This window comes from Trachypithecus francoisi, unplaced genomic scaffold (genome assembly GCF_009764315.1).
Source record: "Trachypithecus francoisi isolate TF-2019V2 unplaced genomic scaffold, Tfra_2.0 Lachesis_group3, whole genome shotgun sequence".
NCBI lineage: Eukaryota > Metazoa > Chordata > Mammalia > Primates > Cercopithecidae > Trachypithecus > Trachypithecus francoisi.
Window position 1 is genome coordinate 126,323,900 of NW_022681468.1, and position 21,942 is coordinate 126,345,841.

The 21,942-nt window shown below is 47.1% G+C and overlaps 1 protein-coding gene across 4 annotated transcripts in view; it reads left to right on the forward strand.

Moving 5' to 3' along the window:
• Positions 1 to 15,536, forward strand: part of CA12 (carbonic anhydrase 12) — a 60,214-nt gene extending 44,678 nt beyond the window's left edge. The window contains exons 8-11 of one of the 4 annotated variants that reach the window (XM_033189840.1): positions 174 to 300; positions 7,247 to 7,336; positions 11,882 to 11,966; positions 12,756 to 15,536. In XM_033189840.1, coding sequence (XP_033045731.1) covers positions 174 to 300; positions 7,247 to 7,336; positions 11,882 to 11,966; positions 12,756 to 12,828 — 375 coding nt within the window. In that variant the 3' untranslated portion in view covers positions 12,829 to 15,536. Of the gene's footprint in view, positions 1 to 173; positions 301 to 7,246; positions 7,337 to 10,964; positions 10,998 to 11,881; positions 11,967 to 12,755 lie in introns of all 4 variants that reach the window. The other 3 variants (XM_033189842.1, XM_033189843.1, XM_033189839.1) reach the window with 3 other exon arrangements.
• The last annotated feature ends 6,406 nt before the right edge of the window (positions 15,537 to 21,942 follow it).

Genomic DNA, 21,942 nt, shown 5'->3' on the forward strand with positions numbered 1-21,942 from the left:
GGAGGGAAGCAGTTCTCCGGCTTTCCTGCTGCTTTCTAATATCTCCCACCCAGCCCCACAGAAGCTGGTTCCAGAGGCTTCTTCCAGGTGCAAGAGGTGAGAGCTAACCTCTTGCCAGGGGGTCAGGCGAGGAGGTCATTCTGCCTGCGGGCTATTTCTGCTCTTGCCCTCAGCTGCTGGCTTTGGAGACAGCCCTGTACTGCACACACATGGACGACCCTTCCCCCAGAGAAATGATCAACAATTTCCGGCAGGTCCAGAAGTTCGATGAGAGGCTGGTATACACCTCCTTCTCCCAAGGTGAGGAAAGGTAGTGCTGGGGGGAGGGGGTGCGGGAGTGTGGTGCCAAGATGTTGGACTCTTCTGTGTGAATTCAGCTCTGGCACTGATGCCTTCAAGAAGTTGGCTGAGAGCTCCCTGGCTGCCACGGGAGCCAGGTGCCTTATGAGACTAGGTGCGGGGCTCACTGGGTCCCCCTGCACTGAGTCTTTGTAGAGAAGCAAAAAGCCGTGGCCCCCAGGCAGATGGACCAGAGCCCTCTTCAAGCCTGGGAGTCTTGCACAGATGGGGAAGAGAGAATTCCTTGGGGACTTCTCTGTTCCAGACAATGATTCCTTCTCCTAAGACACAGGATAGGACCCTTTTCATGAGATCAGACTTCTAACTTCCCTCCTTAAGCTTTCTTGGCATCAAAGGCTGCAGCCAGCCTATCTTAGGACTGGCCAGGTGATTCGCACACCACCACCGAATGAGCAGGAATGTTCCTATGTTAGAGGTAAAACAGTGGGTGTAACCCACATCCATGACTAATGTAGCAGGGCCCGTTAGGCAAGGAAGCACCCTTGTGCGCTGCATTTTTGTCTAACCTCCTTGGAGCTTGCACAAGCATATAAGTTCCCAATTGAACAAAGCTTAATAGCTTGGTTTCTTCCTAATGCTACGAGGGCTCAGGTCTCCCTTTTACAGCTGTAACCAATAACTCCCCAGTAGGATGTTAACCTTTTTCCTTGCTCAGTGCCTACATCAACACTGTTGGAAACTGGGTGTCAGGGGAAAGGGGTGAGGCAGCACTCTCTTCAGATCTCTGAGTCCACTTTCAGACTCACTTTCTTACTGTAGATTTTCAACTGGTTCCCAACTTGGGAATCTTCATGGCTGGTCTGTGCAGTTCCATTTCATCCCCAGCATCACGTGTGGCCCAAACAGGGCCAGGTGTTCATATTTAAAGATAACCCGTTCACACCTGCAATCCCAGCACTTTGGGAAGCCAAGGCAAGCGGATCACCTGAGGTCAGGAGTTCAAGTCCAGCCTGACCAACATGGTGAAACCCCGTCTCTACTAAAAATACAAAAATTAGTCGGGCATGGTGTCTTGGCACCTGTAATCTCAGTACTTTGGGAGGCCAAGGTGGGTGGATCATGAGGTGAGGAGTTCGAGACCAGCCTGACCAACATGGTGAAACCCCATCTCTACTAAAAATACAAAAATTAGCTGGGCGTGGTGGTGGGTGCCTGTAATCCCAGCTACTCGGGAGGCTGAGGCAGGAGAATCGCTTGAACCCAGGAGGCGGAGGTTGCAGTGAGCCGAGATCACACCACTGCACTCCAGCCTGGGCAACAGAGCTAGACTCCGTCCAAAAAAAAAAAAAAAAAGATAACCCGTTAACGCACTTGTTAGAATCTGCTCTCCTCGTCTCACCTGGTGCACTTTTTTTGGGTTCCTTTCTTATTATATGAGGTTATAACTATCACCTTCTAAACTTAGTTGAACATATGGAGACTGTATTTGAAAGCCCTTTCCAGGAAGCTTGAGAAACTGACCCATCCTTACAGTCAGGATTATGTCATTCTCTTTCTTTTCATGAAGAGCTGCCCAAGAATTTGTCTTTTGTGTTTTCTCCTCTCCAGGTACCACTAGTTAAGATCATTTCCCTCTTACCTCAGTTTCTCGGTTGGAAAACAGAATCTGTGAACAATGGCCTTCCTGAAAATTCAGAATCCGTGTCATGATAACTAACAGTTTCTTTTCTATGAAATGAACTGAGTGCATGGAATTATCCCTGTGTATCTGTTCTGGATACAGCGCTGTCTTTTCTCATTCTTCTGAGTGAAGAATGTAGTATCCAAGGGTTAAATGGAACTACTTCAACTCTTAAAACCAAAAACATAAAACTCTGCCAGGAGATTAGGAACTTTGCCCACATAGATCAGGTAGAATTTTGCTTGCGATCCCAGGACCCCATTGCTGGTTCTGTTTCTGAGCTCAGCTTATGCACACCCAGGGAAAGGGTGGCGCAAACTCTCCTTATAGTCAGGAGGCCTAGGTTCAAGGCCTGGCTTTGTTTCCTCCTGGCTGCATGCTGTGGACAAATCGTGTCCCTTCTTTGGCCTTGGTTTCCTCAGCCATAAATTGCCAGGTAATCCCAGCTACTCAGGAGGCGGAGGCAGGAGACTCGCTTGAACCCGGGAGGTGGAGGTTGTAGTGAATCAAGATCATGCCACTGCACTCCAGCCTGGGTGACAGAGTGAGACTCCATCTCAAAAAAAAAAAAAAAAAAAAAAAAAGCAAGCCAGGTTGGATTAGATGATCTAATGTCCTTTCGGTGCTAATATGTTGTGATGGTTAAGTGGACACTAACAACTGCCCATCCTGACTTTACATTGCAGGGACAGTGTTTGAGGGCAGTTACAGAGGATTGGAAGAAACCGGGCAGGAACTTGACTCTGACATCCAAAAGTAACCCCCACTTGTAATGATGGACTGTGGCACGGGGGATAATTAGCCATCTTCTTAGACCAGCTTGTGTCTAAGCAGCTGCTGGTAGTGGGACAGTTCAGGCAGGTTTGTAGCCAAGCGCTTCAGTAGATTCTCCCAGTCTGGATGGGGAAACTTGAGGGGCCTCTCAGAAGAAGTCTGGAGACCCACTCCCAGCTTAGGACATCAAGATCAAAGCCCAAATGCAGCGTTGCCACTGCTTTTCCTGCATGGCTTGCTCAGAGCTGGTGCTTCCACAAGCTCAGGCTGGGACCAGCTTTCTCCTCTGAGTGAGACTCTGGTAGTCCAGGGAAAACCTGTCCATTTAGAGGCTGATTATAGAAGCTTGGCTAGAATTCTCCCCTGCCTCTCACTTCCCAAAGGCACAGGCAGCAAGTGGAGCTGCTTTCCAAGGAGAAATGAGGAGGCAGCCCCACAGGGGTGGAGGCCCAAACCTCATCTGCCCAAGGGGGCTGCGTTCACGAGGCCTCTCCCACCCAGCTCGGAGCGGGCCTCAGACCGTAACATGATGTTTCAGGTTTATGGTGTGAGACTTTGTCCGTGTGAACCGTGAGCAGTTTAGACTCAAATTGTAGCCTCATCCACTGAGGCATATTTGTAAATAGGGTCTGGCTTACTCAGGGCTTTCTCCGGAAGATAACAACTATAGAGTCAGAAAATTCTGCCAGGAGAAAAGTGACGCTTAAAAACTCATCTAGGATGGCTGGGTGTGGTGGCTCATGCTTGTAATCCCAGCACTTTGGGAGGCTGAGGCGGGAGGATCGCATTAGCCCGAGAGTTTGCGGCTGCAGTGAGCCACGATCACACCACTGCACTCCAGCTTGGGTAACAGAGTGAGACTCTATCTCTTAAATAATTAAAAATTAAAAATAAAAATAATTCCCTATGAGAGAAATTACATGGACTTTGGGGAAAGATTTGAAGTTTAGCCGGGTTGGGACAATTGGGACTGAATCATTTAACTTAACCCTGCTATTTTCCTCGACTGTGCTTAGAAAAAGAGTACAGGACCCGGTTTCTGTCCTTAAGAGGTTTATAGTCCAGTTATACCTTAGCCTGGGGGCAGAGCTTCTCAACCTTGGCACTATTGACAACTTGGGCAGGATAATTCTTACATGGGGGGTGTCCTGTGTGTTGTAGCATTGGCAGTACCGTTGGTCTCTACCCAGTAGATGCCAGCTGCACCTGCCCAGTTGTACAAGCCAAAAGTGTTTTCAGACATTGCCAACTCTGTGCAGGGAGGAGGGGCAAGGTTTCCCCTCATGGAAAACCACTGCCTGAGGGTTTCTGTGGCCCAGAACTCATTGTTTTTGCTCATGTCATAGGAGTCTACAGTTTTATATCACATGCCCTGGTCTTCATTCTTTTATGGCATGAACATTTCAGTGTGATGATGGTTATCCCTGAAACAGTAAGGCTGAAGTTACTGAGGCAGAACAAACCAACCCAAGAGAGACCTTGTTCCCCATCTTCCTTTAGAATTCAAGTATAGATTCTTTTCACATGATTGGGTAAGACCAAGAGACGTGGCATGAGAGAGAACTGTGCACCCTTAGGAGAGTACAAATCCTTTATCTGGGCACAAATGCCTCTGAAGTAGCAACTTCTTCAGGATCCCCCCTTCATTCTTTTTCTCCCTCCCTTTTGTATGAGTTTTTCTCTTTTGTACGCTATGTTTCTTGTTGTCTTTAGTTAAACCATCCACTCTTTATGGAAAAGTGAAAGTCATGCCAGTCACTTTTTTCCATTCTTAAAAAGTGCCTGTTCCAGTGGCCAGGTGTGGTGCTTCATGCCTGTAATCCCAGCACTTTGGGAGGCCAAGGCAGGTGGATCACCTGAGGTAGGGAGTTCAAGACCAGCCTGGCCAACATGGTGAAACCCCATCTCTACTAGAAAAAAAAAAAGAAAAAGAAAAGTACAAAAAAAATCAGCCAGGTGTGGTGGTGCCCGCCTGTCCCATCTATTATGAAAACTGAGGCAGGAGAATCACTTGAACCTTGAAGGCAGAGCTTGTAGTGAGCGGAGAGCGCACCACTGCACTCCAGCCTGGGCGACAGAGCGAGACTCCATCTCAAAAAAAAAAAAAAAAAAAAGTGCCTCTTCCAAGTAGCAGATGGAAGATTTGAGCTGAAGGAGAAAGCAAGACGTGTTGTCCTTAAGGTGGGCCCCTGGGAGGGGACATGTCCTGGGGTCAGTTCGGGTTTCAAGTCAGGTGCTCTTAGCGGAGAAGGGGAAAGACGGCAGAGGCAGGTGGACATCACAGGGGCTCAGGCTTAGGGCTTTGGCCTAGTTCTTGGTTCCTTTGAGTTCACCTCCTCCTAGCCAGTGGCAGCAACACTGGGCCCAGATGCTGGGTAATAAAGCAAGAGCCCATCAGACAGAAATGCTAACACCATCTAGCCCTGTGTTCAACGTGTCAGGGCCATGGAAACTTGAGGGACGAAAGGAAGCCAAGAAGTTTCTATAATCACATCATTATTGGGCTTGCTCTGAGCAACTGCATGTCACCCACCAGAGCCAGCTGAGGCACACTCAGACGAGGGTGCCAGGTGGCCAACTGCAAGGGCAAATTTGTAGTCGTGCAATTAGGATCTGCTTAAGCATAGACCTGGGCAGTTTTACAAACCCTTAAAAGGAGGGAGAAAGAAATCGTACATGGCTAAGATGGCTAATTATCTAATTTTTTGAGGCTAGAATGCATGTGTTGTCATTATTGACCTTGTATTTCTTAAAGTTTCTATTTATAAATAAAAACTATTAGCTGGAAGAATAGCATCGATTCTCCCAAAGGATGCAAATGATTAGCCAGCATCGTTTCCACCTTCGATTGCTGGCCTGAGTCAGGGCAGTCAGGGGCATTGGTCCAAGGTGCTAAGAAGTGAGGTCCTAGTCCCTTTAACACACCACATGTTTCCTGAGCACAGCCCGAGTTATGTGCTATGGGGGACAGAAAACCCCATGGTGGGTGTCATCTTGCTGGTAAACACAGCCCGTGGCACAGGGCAGACTATGTTCAGGAAAGACAATGGGAAAAGGGGCCGGGCAGAAGGCTGGACCCCACCCTTGGTGATGGGGCCCTAGCTGGTCCTTCCACATCATCTCCCCACAGCCCCATCCCTGCTGTCTTGGCCTCAGCCCCGAAAACTGTAGGGCAGATGCTTTCAAGCACACACACTTGATGTCTGAGATGCCCCCTCCCTCCTCCACCTGGAAAATTCTTTCAAGACCCAACTCTAATCACGTCCTCCTGGAAGTCCTCCCCGTTCCCCTGAAGGTGACTTAATCTCCCTCAGTGCAGCCAGAACTACTTCTCCATCACTGTTATGTTACTTGACACACCATAGAGTAATTATTACCACACAGCGAAGACAAACAGAAAAAAAACAATATGTATATATTATACACACACTACAAGCTCCTTAAGGCCAGGGATGACTGACGTGTTACTCATTTTTATGCCTGGCCTGGTGCCTGGCGCTCATTATAAGCTTGAAAGAATATCCCTGATGCATCTCCACTTCCCTCCCCTCGCCAGTGTCTTCTCTGCAGAATGATTTACACATAAGCCTGGCCAGTTGTCGCCTTTTAGTTTTGTTGTCTTATTTTCCTATAGTCTCCATTTGTTAATAGTGTTAAAAATCAACCCATTTGTTTAAGAAAAATTAAAGATCAGAACTTAGCTGTCAGTTTTGAAGGTCTGGGAGGAAGTTGCCTAGAGATGCTGTTGTACCTTCTCTGGCTCTGGCTTGATAGGGATCAAAGGCCCCCGTCCCGCCACCCATTCCTTCAGCAGGGACAGAGAAGGCAGCTTAGAGTGCCAAGCACCCAGTGCCAGCATTGTAACCTGCCCTGGGGCTCTGGGATTTAGGCCCTTCAGAGCAATGTGCTGCCTGCAGGGCCTGCGTTCCTGCAATCTACAGGCAAAGCCATGGTTGTATAAAACCAGATCCCCCATGTATTCTGGTACTATCGTGTTGGCAGATTTCTTTGTAGAAATTCTTTTTTGGATTGCATAGCATTCATAAGGAAAACTCCCCGGTTAAATATGTCCTCTGAAGATGGCTTCACTCTGTGGTGAGGGCTTCTTGCTTGTCTTAGCAAAGCATCATGTGAAAATAGCACTGGCATTGCAGTGCTATGATGACTCTATGATGTTTTAAGTGTAATAATGGGGGTTTTTACCTCTCTAAAACAGATTTTGTATATTTAAGCTATTAAACCCCTGACAAATCTAAACTCTTCTGACCTCTTTTACAAGCCTGGAGACGGCTAAGGATATCACTACATAACATGCCATCTATGTAAACAGTGCGTACTTTAAAATAATACTTGAAAAGGATTATTGATTATTACAGTCAAACAGAATTGTAAATAGAGCTAGAAAATACTAGACTATTGTTCCAGGAACCTCCAGATGTGAAAGTGAGGTGCTTGTTCCTCCTGCTGGACTTTTCTGTGTTTATGCTTGAGGCTTCAGAAGACCTCAAAAGTCCTTAACCAGCATCCCTCGGTCCAGCAAGATGCCGGTGGAAGACGCAGCTCCTGGGCCCGCCAGAACAGGTAGCAAGGCCCTTGTGGCAAGCAGCTCACCGACCTTCTCTGGGTGTCTGTACCTTCCTGGGCAAGGCGTGTGACCATCGAGCTTTTCTATATCTGTGTGGTTTCCTTGTGTGTGTCACACTGCTGTCTTTCTGCTCGCCCTGACTCATATCTGAGCACTTTGTGAACAGGCAGCTCTCCCACGTCCTCATGGTGTGCACCCTCTTACCAGCCAGCCTGAGAGCTCCTTCTGTTGGGCTGTCACTCCATGCCTCTTGTAGGCCACCTCTGTGACCCAGCATGTCTCCATTTCTGCTGTCTGTCCCATTGTTCTTCCGTGGGAATTGCCTGCCTTCTTTCTATTCAGAAACAAACCATTTCTTTAACTTAAAAGTTAATTTCTCTAGTTCTGCCCCTCCCTGTACCATCTTTGATGCCTGTTCTCTACAGCATCCTAGAGGCTGGGCTCTCACCCAGCTGAGGCTCTGCTGGGAAACAGGCTTTGGCTTCGCTCTCAGGCTCTGGTTCTCTGGTTGCCCTGACAGTTCTCCCTGTGTCCTGAAAGTCTTGCTGACTTTCTCTCTCCCATCAGATAACAGATGTTTTGGCATCTGCCTCCAATGGGAATCAAGCCCATTTCTGCAAAGAAGCTGAACCTCCATGATGGTTGGTGCTGTCTCGAGTGGCAGGGACAGCATTCCAATGACATCTTCCTGCCCTGGGCTTCCTGAGGTGGTGGAATTACCAGGCGACACTCTTGCCAGCATTCCTCTTCCTTAGCAGCTTATGATGTTGGCTCAGTCAAGCTGCTTTGTTTTTGCTGTATCAAAGTCTTGGCTGAAAAGTGTCTATCCCAGGCTCTGGGGCTTTCTTTGTCTTCATGCCTATTTGGTCTCATTTCATTGTTTCCAAGGAGAGTCCATTTAGACCTTGACAGGTGGTCATCGAGGAGCAAGGATCCCGGGTCAGAGCACTGGGTTAAACTATGCTGTTGCTTACAGGGCCTGCAACAGGAGCCTCGCAAAATAACTGGGGGAAGCCAGACTCTCCCTCCAGAGAAGCCGCCACGCAGGGCATGTGCCCTGAGAAAAGCCCCACCCTTGCTGGGGCCTTGCTGTCCATAACTTTGCTCAGCTCCCCAAGACCAGGCATGAAGGGTACCTCTGCCAGCCACAGACTGGGCTGCTCAGTGGTCTGGGGCCTGTGTGGCTCTCAGAATGTTTGAGGTGACTGTGAAAGAGACGACCTTAGAAACCATCCAGCCTGGATGGCTTAGCCAGGTGGCGAGGCTTCCTAGTAATAGTCTTCAGGTGGCGAGAACTGGTTTGGCACCACAAGCATCTGGAGCTTAAGGAACAAAGAATGAGAGTGTATTTCATCAAAGGGTTGGGAAGAAAAACCACGGCTAGGTTTATTATGTTTGTTTTTTTAAGATTCCAGGGACCATAGTCTCTGGTTACATTTAAAAAAGAACCAATCAGCCATAATGCCAAGTTCCACTGTGCAGAGGCCACAGGCCCTGCAGGAAATAGAGCCTGTGCTGTACAAATGCTGGAAGCTCCCTCCAGGTGGAGACTCATGTCCTGAGCACCCCCCCAAGCCACAGGCTGGTCCTTGTGTTCAGATTACACGAAGAGGCCTGGGGCAGGGAGTCTGACCAGTGGAGCCACTCTCTGCCACTTGGGAGGTCATGAGCTCCTGGTGGTGGCCAGCAGAGCAGGGGGAATAGGCCTTCCTGTCCTTAGGGACAGCTCTTCTCCCTGCCTGCTCTGCTAACCCTCACAGCAGCCCAGTGCCACTTGGGGAAGCCAGATCAGGAACCTCCAGGGCCCAGCCTTGGACCAGGGAGGCGCTGCAGGTTCAATGTGAAATTGCAGAAAAAGGCAATAGGAAAAGCACACGGCTGATGGCTCCTGGGGAATCAGCTAGACTTGGGCTGTAGGACAGGAGAAGGGGCAGTAAGCAAAACCTCACGCTGCAGCCTCAGATCTGGTTCCCCAGGGTGTCAAGGGCACCAAGGGAGAGTCCTTGGCCCCCTGTTGTCATCTTACACTTGACCAGGGCTCTCCCAGGGCCTCAGCCACCACTGTGGGCTCTATGGGCACAGGATCTTCTGTGTCAGGCTGGGTGGCCACCATCTGTACAACTGTGGCTCCCAATGTGAGTTAGCACAAATACCCCTTCTTTCTCCAAGACACACACACATGCCAGAAGTTTCCATTGAGATGAGAAAACCACCAGACAGGGTATGTGTAAATCTATACTTTCTTTAGATAGAGGACCTGATTAGGAGAATGGGGAATGGCTGTGGGAACCTTGGAAAAAACAGATTGGGGGTTTCCAGGGGAGACTTCATGACTGGGATCCTCTGCTCACTCAAGACAATGGATTCATATGTGATTTTCCCCCCAGGAGGTACCTAGTAGGCCGACTATGAGACTTAGGTAACTGGGTACAGGTGTCAGCCCCACTGAGGACTTCTCTCTCACCTTATTTATCCCCAACAGTAACTTGCTGGTTGAAGCCATAATCCCCTGGTTCCATGGAGCAGAGCAGTGGGGCTAGTATGGTGAAGGAGTTTGTCCAGGAGGGACAAAGCAAACATAGAACCAAACCATGACCACAAGCTGGATGGGCTGGGGGAGAAGTCTGGTGATGGATCCCTTGCCTAGAAAGAGAGGCAGGTACCAGGGACTTGGACAGGAGCCTGCCCAAGCAGGCCTGGATCCCTACCTTTCTTCACCTTTCCTCTTTGGTCATGTTGTATTAAAAACTGAAGTCTTGGCTGGGCGTGGTGGCTCACACCTGTAATCCCCATAGTTTGGGAGGCTGAGGCAGGTGGATCACTTGAGGTCAGGAGTTCGAGACCAGCCTGGCCAACATGGCAAAACCCCATCTCTACTAAAAATACAAAAATTAGTCAAGCATGGTGGCGCACGCCTGCAATCCCAGCTACTCGGGAGGCTGAGGCATGAGAATTGCTTGAACCCAGGAGGTGGAGGTTGCAGTGAGCCAAGATTGTGCCACTGCACTCCAGCATGTGTGACAGAGTGAGACTCTGTCTCAAAATAAAATAAAAAGCCTGAAGTGAAGTCTTGCCCTAGCCAGGAAACTGCTGTGATAAAGGAGCATCAGGGCCGGGCGCGGTGGCTCACGCCTGTAATCCTAGCACTTTGGGAGGCTGAGGCAGGTGGATAATGAGGTCAGGAGTTCAAGATCAGCCTGGCCAAGATGGTGAAACCCTGTCTCTACTAAAAATCCAAAAATTAGCCAGGTGTGATGGCAGGTGCTTGTAATCCCAGCTACTCAGGAGACTGAGGCAGAGAATTACTTGAACCTGGGAGGCGGAGGTTGCAGTGAGCCGAGATCGTGCCATTGCACTCCAGCCTGGGCAGCAGAGTAAGACTCCATCTCAAAAAAAAAAAAAAAGCATGGGAAGGAGGAATTGCAGTATGAATTCCCTAGATAGGCAATTTCCTCTACTTCATCAGGCAATCCCTGAGCCAAGGGTGAACACCCCTAGAGATGTGTCTGCTGAAGACCCGTACTGCCACCCAAACAAAAGGTAGAGCATCTCTCCACACGTTGCTCAAATCTGGTGTGGTTTGACTCTAGAGTAACCTCCAGTCTTTTCCTCTCCCCTTTTAAGTGCAAGCCTATACTGCGCCAGGACTGAGTCTGGGTATGTGGCTGGGCGGCCGGCCATGCATGTTGCAGCTGGGTGATCACTGTCATTCTTGGTGTGTGATCTGGTTCTGTGATCCAGCCCATCCTCTCCGCTTCTCTGTACTATTGCTCTGGCTCCTGGCCCTCTCCTTGCTATGGGTCTTACCCTCAAGTCACTCTCTGATTCAAAGATGAACTGCCAATCAATGTTCCTCTAATGAAAGATCCAATCACTCTACAGCATGTGTGTATTCAAAGAACCTATCTAAGACTTTCTTTTGGTCATGGTGGGAGGCTGTTGCTGAAAACATGCCAGAGCCCAGTGTGGAGGTCAGCTGACAGGCTGTATGACCTTGGCAATGGACTACTGGTCGTCTGGGACTGCTTAGGACTGTGCAATGGAACTTGGGGGCAAAACTGATAGAGACAACCAATGGGCCTTAAATCCAGCAGGCAAAGACAGAGTAAGTTCTTATTTGTGTAGCCCAGGGCTTATCAAAGTGTGGTTCTTGGACCACGTGCATCAGTATCAGCCGCAAGTATTTGGTAAAATGCAGATTCCTGGGCCCTACACCAAACAGATTGAATTTGAATCTCTGGGGGTTGGGCTAAAAAAATAAATAAATAAATAACCCCTACGTTTTAAACAAGCTCATCAGCTGACCGTTGTGCAAATTTGAGAGCCCCTGCTGGAAAACCATTAGAATTTGCAAATGACCCCCTCAAAATACTCCAGCCAGTCCCACTAAGTCAAAGACCAGAATCTGAGAACAGGGATGGGGAAATTATTCCTTTCTGTGGGTGATTATGCAGCTGGGCCATGATTTCACACCCGGGGGCCATGGGCTAAGATGGAGGGGAAGGAAGGAGTGTAATGTGTGCCCTCTGCCTCTTCACCAGGCATCATCCTCTCGCTGGCCCTGGCTGGTGTGCTTGGCATCTGTATTGTGGTGGCAGTGTCCATTTGGCTTTTCAGAAGGAAGAGGTGAGCTGGTTTGGGTCCAAAACGGGAATGGGCAGCCATGTGTCCATGACGATTAGTCTGCCTGGGAAGGCAGCTTTGTGGCATGAAGAGCCACAGTCATCTGGACCAACACTTACCCTAGGAGTGCTGTCCCCAAAGCATCCGTGCCCTGGCCTCCTTTGCATGAGACGCACACGTGACCCTGGTCATTCAAGGGGTTCAAGGGCCACTGTGCTCAGATTTGGAAGCGTGTGTGCCTTGCTTACTGCTATTGTACAGCGTTGGACAAGTCTCTTGACTTGGGGCTTGTGCCTAGAGCTATGCAGCAAAGCTGTCTTCTTATCAAGATCTTTACATACACGTTTTCGTCTATGAATCCAAAAAGGAAGATGAAGGAAAACCTGATCTCTCACTCACATTAACTCTTCACGCCCTTTGCCCATGTTTTTATTGTCACATTTGGCTTTTCCTAAAACCTAATTTATTTTGGGGGTATGAAAAATAAAAAGGTTTCTGGGAACCCTGTTATGGAACCAGGGTTTGAAGAGCGGGGGTGACAATGAGACCTCTTTCAAAATACAGGTCTAGTATTGTTAGGTGTGAAAGAGAACAGTTGGAAAATGAACAAATCCTGTTTTGGTTAAAGCTTTATTTGGTGACATTCCCTCCCAAGACCAACAGAATTGGGGAAAGGTTCCAAAGAGAGGAATCCAACTTTTAAAAACGGCCTCATTCCCTACCTGAGTCAGTCTGTTCTCTGGCTTGCTCGCTCTCCTCTCTAACAAGACTTATGTGTTCTTTTTGTTCTAGTATCAAGAAAGGTGATAACAAGGGAGTCATTTATAAGCCAGCCATCAAGGAGGAGACTGAGGCCCACGCTTGAGGTCCCTGGAGCTCCTGGGCACATCCAGGAAGGACCTTGCTTTGGACCCTACACACTTCAGCTCTCTGGACACTTGCGACACCTCAAGGTGTTCTCTGTAGCTCAAGCAAACATGACAGGCCTCAGGGGATCCTCTGCTGGGTGCCTCCTTGCCTTGGGACCATGGCCACCCCAGAGCCATCCGATCCATGGATGGGATACACTCTCAGACCAAGCAGCAGGAACTCTAAGCTGCTTGTTATATCTGTGTGAGATTGTGAAGTGGTCTGAATTCTGGGATCACAAGCCATGCTGGTGGGCCATTAATGGTTGGAAAACGCTTTCATCCAGGGCTTTGCCCCAGAGCATGCTTTCAAGTGTCCTGGAAATTCTGCTGCTTTTCCAAGCTTTTAGACAAGAATGTGCACTCTCTGCTTAGGTTTTGCTTGGGGAATTCAACTTCTTTCCTCTGGAGACGAGGCATCTCCCTCTGATTTCCTTCTGCTATGACAAAACCTTTAATCTGCACCTTACAACTCGGGGACGAATGGGGACAGGAAGGATCAAGTTGTAGAGAGAAAAAAAAAAAAAAAAACAAGAGCTATACACTGTGATATATTAGGGACACTTTCACAGTCCTGTCCTTGGGATCACAGACACTGCACAGACCTTAGGGAAAGGCAGGTTCAAGTTCCACTTCTTGGTGGGGATGAGAAGGGAGAGACAGCTAGAGGGAGGGAGAAAATGAGAAGACATGGATGATCTTGGAAGAGTCTCACTTTGGAATCAGAATTGGAATCCCATTCTGTTTATCAAGCCACAATGTAAGGACAGAACAAAACAATACTAAGTCCAAATCCAACCTCCTGTCAGTGGGGCAGTTATGTTTTACACTCTAGAGATTTTACAAATAACGAGGCTATTCCTTGAAAATGTGTTGTTGCTGGGTCCTAGAGGAGACATGAGTTCCGAGATGACCCAATCTGCCTTTGAATCTGGAGGAAATAGGCAGAAACAAAATGACTGTAGAACTTCATCTCTTTTGGCCAAATTTCATTTCAGCCACTTCTGCAGGATCCCTACTGCCAACCTGGAATGGGGACTTATCTACTCCTCTCTCTCTCTGTGGATTGTCAAATCATGGTTTAGATCAAATATATTTCAAGCTATAAAAGCAGGAGGTTATCTGTGCAGGGGTTGGCATCATCATGGTATTCAGGGGCCAGTAATAATGGAACGCTACTAAGATACTCCATATTCATCCCCGAGTCACACAGCCAGTTTCTGACAGGCGTAGCTCCTCCGTTTTCCTCCCGCAGGTGATGACTCAGTACCATGACTGAGAAGTAACCGACCCCTAGAACTTTCTGATTCAGAATCTCATTTTGACAGCACGCAATGTCCCCTTGAAGCATAGCTTTTTAAATATCTTTTTCCTTCTACTCCTCCCTCTGACTCTAAGAATTCTCTCTTCTGGAATCGCTTGAACGCAGGAAGCAGAGGTTGCAGTGAGCTAAGATCATGCCACTGCACTCCAGCCTGGGTGACAGAGCGAGACTGTCTCAAAAAAAAAGAAAAAAAAATTCTCTCTTCTGTACCATCACAACTTTTTGTAATGATGGCAAGCCTTATGTCTTGGGAGCCTGTTTTGCTAGGCAAAGTTACAAGTGACCTAATGGGGGCTCAGATGTGTGGGTGCACTTAAGACCTCTAACAGCCTTGAAGCCTGGGGTGGCATCCCGGCCTTGCCATTAGCATGCCTCGTGCATCATCAGATGACAAGGACAACCCTCATGACGAAGCAACGTGAATTAGGGGGTCTCTTGGCCTTGGTTCAAAATTGTCATTCAGAAACTAACAGAAAGGGCTCCAGAGCAGTGGGACTGTCTGTCAAAAGACTCTGTATATCTTTTGTGGATGAGTTTTGTGAGAGAACAGAGAGACCATTGTACCTGGCACAAGGGCTGTTCATGAAAAGGGAGACTTACTGGGAGATACGAGACAGTGGCATTTCTCCTCTCCTCTTCCTGCTCAGCACAGACCTGGCTTGCAGCCCCGAGGCTGAGACCAGACAAAGCCAGGGAGGCAGAAAGATGCTCCAAGAACCAACACTGTCAATGTCTTTGTAAATCCTCACAGGATTTCTGCGGGTCCAGCTTTGGAACTGGGAAACCTTTCTTCAGATCCGCACTCATTCCATTGATGCCAGCTGCCCCTGAAGGATGCCAGTACTGTCGTGTGTGAGGCTCAGCAGCTGCCCACATGCTCCTAACTCTGCTGCATGGCAGATGCCTAGGTGGAAATAGCAAAAACAAGGCACAGGCTGGGGCCAGGGCCATGGGGGAAGGCCTTAGATTCTCACTCATGTGGGATCTTGAATCTCTTTCTTTGTTCTTTTTCTGTAGTATCATCTGGTAAAAGTTAAAACAAAAACCAGAAACTCTGTATCTGTTTCTGGCGTGTGTTGCATTGAGTCTATTAATCACATTTCACGTTCCCCCTACATTTCTCTCCTCTTCACTAGCCTCTCTAGAAGCGTCCTGGCCAGCCCTTGAGAAGCACTGGGGTCTCAAATTCCTGTGCCTCAGCCCATAGGCACAACCCTCAGTTCCTGTGCCTCAGCCCGTAGGCCACTGTGATAATGGTCTAGCACTTCTGTATTTATTGTAAGAATGATTATAATGAAGATACACACTATAAATACAAGAAATTATAAATGTTTTTCACATCAGACTTCTGTTTTTTTGGAGGTCAGGTTAAAGCATTACTATTTGCAAAGCACTCTGTAGCTCCCCGTTATGGGGATAGGTAACTAATCAGAATAATAATGTCACTCGCATCCACGTCTTAGAACCTGGCTTCAAAGGAAAGTATGCCGGTGGACTCAATCACTTTCCTGAGGACAGAGGCCTATGGCATGTGTGGCTGCAGGTCACGACACTGCTTAATGGTGCTGGGAAGCCTAGAGGAATCAAAGAAAGCCCCTGGAGGAGGTGGGATCAGAGCTGCACCTTGAACAAATAGTTCAGATTTGAACAGATGGATGGAAAAGAGGCAGATGTTCCCAACCAAGGGGACATGATACAGGGAACAGGTCCTATGTCCCTTTACTCCTGAGAGTATTAAACCTAGTAGGTGGGCAGCCCCTCTTGGTTGCCTGTTACCTTATTTTGAATTCTTTTTGCAAAAGATACTATCACCCCCTCCAAATAATCTTTTGTCTAAATCCAGACTTCATATTCTGATTGGGGTGAAAAAAGGTGGTCTAGTAAAGGTTATAGATAGGCACCATCATTGTTTGAGTTATTTAGAAAAGCATCCAATTTTCACTATAATCACCCTAAGCCTGAGAGAGGTGAACTGTTCAAGGGTACTTTGGCTCCAGTAGGTGACAGCACCTGGCCCAGCTTTGGAATTGAAACATTTCTGATGGTCTGTACTCTGCTAGAATACAGGACGCTTCGGCTCTCCCCCTCTGGCGTCCTGCCAGGTGTCATGGCCACGCACAGGCATGAGGACAGCCGGGAAGCCAGAGTTCCCATGAAGCACTCTTCGGACTTGCTCCCACCCCACTGGGGACAGCACTTCCCGGAGCAGGCAGTGAGCATCTCTGAATACGTCTCCCTGACTTCCACATCCACTGGGTGGATAATCAGGGAGGCGTAGCAGTGAGAGCCATAGGTCGGCAGAGGGAACTCGGGCCCTCCTTTAGGTTGGCCATTACCTCATCTCAATCCCCCTAAATCGCCCACCTAGAGCACACGGGCCGAGAGAAATGTAATAAAATATAACATGAGACACATATGAAATTTAAACTTCCCAGTAGCCACACTAGAAAAATGTAAAAGAAACCAGTAACATTAATTTAAATTTAATTTTAGATAAGCCAACAGATCTAAAATACTGTCATTTCCACAAGTAACCAGTATTTTCATGTGTTTTTTCTGCAGTAAAATCTTTGAAATCTGGTGTGTGTTTTACACTGACAGCACACTCGATTCAGATGCTAGATTTTGCTTGCAGATATTTGGTCGTTATTTAGATTTCATAAAATTTACAGTTTAAAAGATTCCAATATCCGAGTTGTTCCAAACACACTGAAAAGTCGTTTTCCAAATAATGGAATCAATGATCGGCTTTTGGATGTAAACTTATTAAAATAGCGTTTCTCAGTTGAGGCACATTCCAAGCGCTCAAAATCCATGCCCTGCGCAGACCAGGACGACGAACCCACCTTTCAGAGGCTCTGAGGGTTCTGCCTAGAGAGCTCCCACAGAAATTAGCCCGGGAAGAAAGCCTTGCTGGTGAAGCCAGGAAGGGAGACGGGAGGGCAGGAGGAAAATCAAGCCCAAAGGAGCACATCGTGGGTGCCGCTCTTCCTCTCCCGCCACCTCCTCGCCTCGCCGCAGGGGGCCCGGCCGTGCCCCAGGTCCGGCGGTCGGGAGTGAATGGCGCTCGGTGGCAGGCACGTGGGCGCCTGGTGGACTGCAGGACCCTGGCACCCCTACCCTCTCGCCCCTAAACACACACACACACACACACATACACACACACACACATACACACACACACACACACACACACACACACACACAGGAACGTCCCTCCCGTTGTCACGTGGCCTTCCTGCTGGGTATCTGGAGCAGTTCCAGCCTCGCCTCCGGAAGGAAACAGGGCCTCTGGGGAGCAGGAATCACCTGCCAGTGCGTTCCAGCCGGGCTGCCATCCACACTGGAGACGGCCCGCACGTGGTCCTCGGGCTCGGATTCAGCTGTCGCAGGATGTGAGGGGAAAGGTGTGTGACCCGACAATGCCAGCAAAGGTGGCCCCGGTGGCCCCGGGCTCCACCCCGTGCCTCTTCATTATAGAATGACTGGGCAGAGATAAGGGCCAGAGTACTGCTTTTGAATAATTCACCATAAAAATGATTGCAACCAGGTCAGTGTGTCACAATGACTGCAAGCCACCCAGGGATTTGGCAATGCCTCTCACTCTTGACTGCCCCAAGTCCCCTTCACTCCATTGCACAGCCCAGGGACAGGAGCAGCATTGCCCCTAGCTTCCAAGTGGGAAAGAGGAGCTGGCTCTGGCTAAGCCAGGCTCCCAGAGCTCCCACAGCTCTAGGATCTTCAGTGACAGTGCTAGGGCCACCTTGCACAGCCCCAGTGACATGGAAACACCTTCTGGTCGTAAAGTTTACCATGCTTATCCCAATCATGCCGTGACCTCGTAAAACCCCCACGGGCTAAAGGCACTAAAAGCATTTGTACTAATGACTTCCAAAAAGTCAACCACAACCTCCCACCTGCAATCTGCATGGTAGCTCTAACCCCTGGCCTCCACTCGGGTTAAGCCTGACCGAGGACTGCCAACTGCATTTGGGCAGAGGGGTCTACTGAGCTCTTGAGACGTTACCTTCACCTCTTAATTCAGCAAACCAAGTTCCCGAGGACACGTTCACAAGCTTTCCCTTTTCCTAAGGCTGAACTGGAGAGAAGGAATAAATACACATGCACACATACAGACACACACAAAATAGTGTGTCTCTATATATAGTGTGTATATATAGTGCATATATACATATATATACAGTCACACACCACTTAACAATAGGGATACTTTCTGGGAAATTCATCATTAGATTTCGTCGTTGTGTGACCAAACCCGCATAGTACAGCCTGCTACACACCTAGGCTAGATGGTATAGCTATTGCTCCTAGGTTACAAAGCTGTACAGCATGTTACTGTACTGAATACTATAGGCCATTGCAACACAATGGTATTTGTGTACCTAAACACAGAAAAATTACAGTAAAATTGTTATAAAGATTAAAAATGGTCCACCATGAATGGAGCTTGCAGGACTGGAAGTTGCTCTGGGTGAATCAGCGAAGGGAGTATGAAGCCTAGGACATTACTGTACACTACTGTAGACTCTATAAATGCTGTACACTTATGCTACACTACATTGACTGAAAACTTTTCTTTCTTCAATAATAAATTTACTCTAACATTTTTACTTCATAAACTTTTAACTTTTTTGACTTTTGAACTCTGAACACATTGTACAGCAGTACAAAAGTATTTTCTGTCTTTACATCCTTTTTCTATAAGCTTTTAAATTTTTTTTTTTACTTTTAAACTTTTTTGTTGAAAACTAAGACACAAATATGCACATTAGCCTAGACCTACACAGGGTCAGGATCATCAACATCACTGTCTTCCACCTCCACATCTTGTCCCACTGGCAGGTCTTCAGGGACAATAACATGCATGGAGCTGTCCTCTCCTATGATAGCAATGCCTTCTTCTGGAACACCTCCTGAAGGACCTGCATGAGGCTGTTTTAGGGTTAACTTTTTTTTAATAAGTCGGAATACACTCTAAAATACCAATAAAAAATACAGTGTAGTAAATGCAAAAGCCATAACAGAGTTGTTTTAGCATATAAAAGTTCATAGCATATACAGTTCTGGATATTAGCCCTTTGGCAGATGAGTAGTTTGCAAAAATTTTCTCCCATTCTGTAGGTTGCCTATTCACTCTGATGGTAGTTTCTTTTGCTGTGCAGAAGCTCTTTAGTTTAATTAGATCCCATTTGTCAATTTTGGCTCTTGTTGCCGTTGCTTTTGATGTTTTAGACATGAAGTCCTTGCCCATGCTTATGTCCTGAATAGTATTACCTAGGTTTTCTTCTAGGGTTTTTATGGTTTTAGGTCTAACATTTAAGTATCTAATCCATCTTGAATTAATTTTCGTGTAAGGAGTAAGGAATGGATCCAGTTTCAGCTTTCTACTTATGGCTAGCCAATTTTCCCAGCACCATTTATTAAATAGGGAATCCTTTCCCCATTTCTTGTTTTTGTCTGGTTTGTCAAAGATCAGGTGGCTGTAGATGCGTGGTATTATTTCTGAGGGCTCTGTTCTGCTCCATTGGTCTATATCTCTGTTTTGGTACCAGTACCATGCTGTTTTGGTTACTGTAGCCTTGTAGTGTAGTTTGAAGTCAGGTAGTGTGATGCCTCCAGCTTTGTTCTTTTGGTTTAGGATTGTCTTGGCAATGCAGGGTCTTTTTTGGTTCTATATGAACTTTAAAGCAGTTTTTTCCAATTCTGTGAAGAAAGTCGTTGGTAGCTTGATGGGGATGGCATTGAATCTATAAATTACCTTAGGCAGTATGGCCATTTTCACAATATTGATTCTTCCTATCCATAAGCATGGTATGTTCTTCCATTTGTTTGTGTCCTCTTTTATTTCACTGAGCAGTGGTTTGTAGTTCTCCTTGAAGAGGTCCTTTACATCCCTTGTAAGTTGGATTCCTAGGTATTTTATTCTCTTTGAAGCTATTGTGAATGAGAGTTCATTCATGATTTGGCTCTCTGTTTGTCTGTTACTGGTGTATAAGAATGCTTGTGGGCTGGGCGCGATGGCTCAAGCCTGTAATCCCAGCACTTTGGGAGGCCGAGACGGGCGGATCACGAGGTCAGGAGATCGAGACCATCCTGGCTAACACGGTGAAACCCCGTTTCTACTAAAAAATACAAAAAAAAACTAGCCGGGGGAAGTGGCGGGCGCCTGTAGTCCCAGCTACTCGGGAGGCTGAGGCAGGAGAATGGCATAAACCCAGGAGGCGGAGCTTGCAGTGAGCTGAGATCCGGCCACTGCACTCCAGCCCGGGTGACAGAGTGAGACTCTGTCTCAAAAAAAAAAAAAAAAAAAAAGAATGCTTGTGATTTTTGCACGTTGATTTTGTATCCTGAGAGTTTGCTGAAGTTGCTTATCAGCTTAAGGAGATTTTGGGCTGAGACAATGGGGTTTTCTAAATAGACAATCATGTCATCTGCAAACAGGGACAATTTGACTTCTTCTTTTCCTAACTGAATACCCTTTATTTCTTTCTCTTGCCTGATTTCCCTAGCCAGAACTTCCAACACTATGTTGAATAGGAGTGGTGAGAGAGGGCATCCATGTCTTCTGCCAGATTTCAAAGGGAATGCTTCCAGTTTTTGCCCATTCAGTGTGATATTGGCTGTGGGTTTGTCATAAATAGCTCTTATTATTTTGAGATATGTTTCATCAATACCAAATTTATTGAGAGTTTTTAGCATGAAGGGCTGTTGAATTTTGTCAAAGGCCTTTTCTGAATCTGTTGAGATAATCATGTGGTTTTTGTCTTTGGTTCTGTTTATATGCTGGATTACGTTTATTGATTTGCCTATGTTGAACCAGCCTTGCATCCCAAGGATGAAACCGTCTTGATCATGGTGGATAAGCTTTTTGATATGCTGCTGGATCCAGTTTGCCAGTATTTTATTGAGGATTTTTGCATCGATGTTCATCAGGGATATTGGTCTAAAATTGTCTTTTTTTGTTGTGTCTCTGTCAGGCTTTGGTATCAGGATGATTTTGGCCTCATAAAACGAGATTAGGAGGATTCCCTCTTTTTCTATTGGTTGGAATAGTTTCAGAAGGAATGGTACCAGCTCCTCCTTGTACCTCTGGTAGAATTTGCCTGTGAATCCCTCTGGTCCTGGACTTTTTTTGGTTGGTAGGCTATTAATTATTGCCTCAATTTCAGAGCCTGCTATTGGTCTATTCAGGGATTCAGCTTCTTCCTGGTTTAGTCTTGGGAGAGTGTAAGTGTCCAGGAAAGTATCCATTTCTTCTAGGTTTTCTAGTTGATTTGCGTAGAGGTGTTTATAGTATTCTCTGATGGTAGTTTGTATTTCTGTGGGGTTGGTAGTGATATCCCCTTTATCATTTTTTATTGTGTCTATTTGATTCTTCTCTCTTTTCTTCTTTATTAGTCTTGCTAGCAGTCTATCAATTTTGTTGATCTTTTCAAAAACCCAGCTCCTGGATTCACTGATTTTTTGGAGGGTTTTTTGTGTCTCTATCTCCTTCAGTTCTGCTCTGATCTTAGTTATTTCTTGCCTTCTGCTAGTTTTTGAGTGTGTTTGCTCTTGCTTCTCTAGTTCTTTTAATTGTAATGGTAGGGCTTCAATTTTAGATCTTTCCTGCTTTCTCTTGTAGGCATTTAGTGCTATAAATTTCCCTCTACACATTGCTTTAAACGTGTCCCAGAGATTCTGGTATGTTGTATCTTTGTTCTCATTGGCTTCAAAGAACATCTTT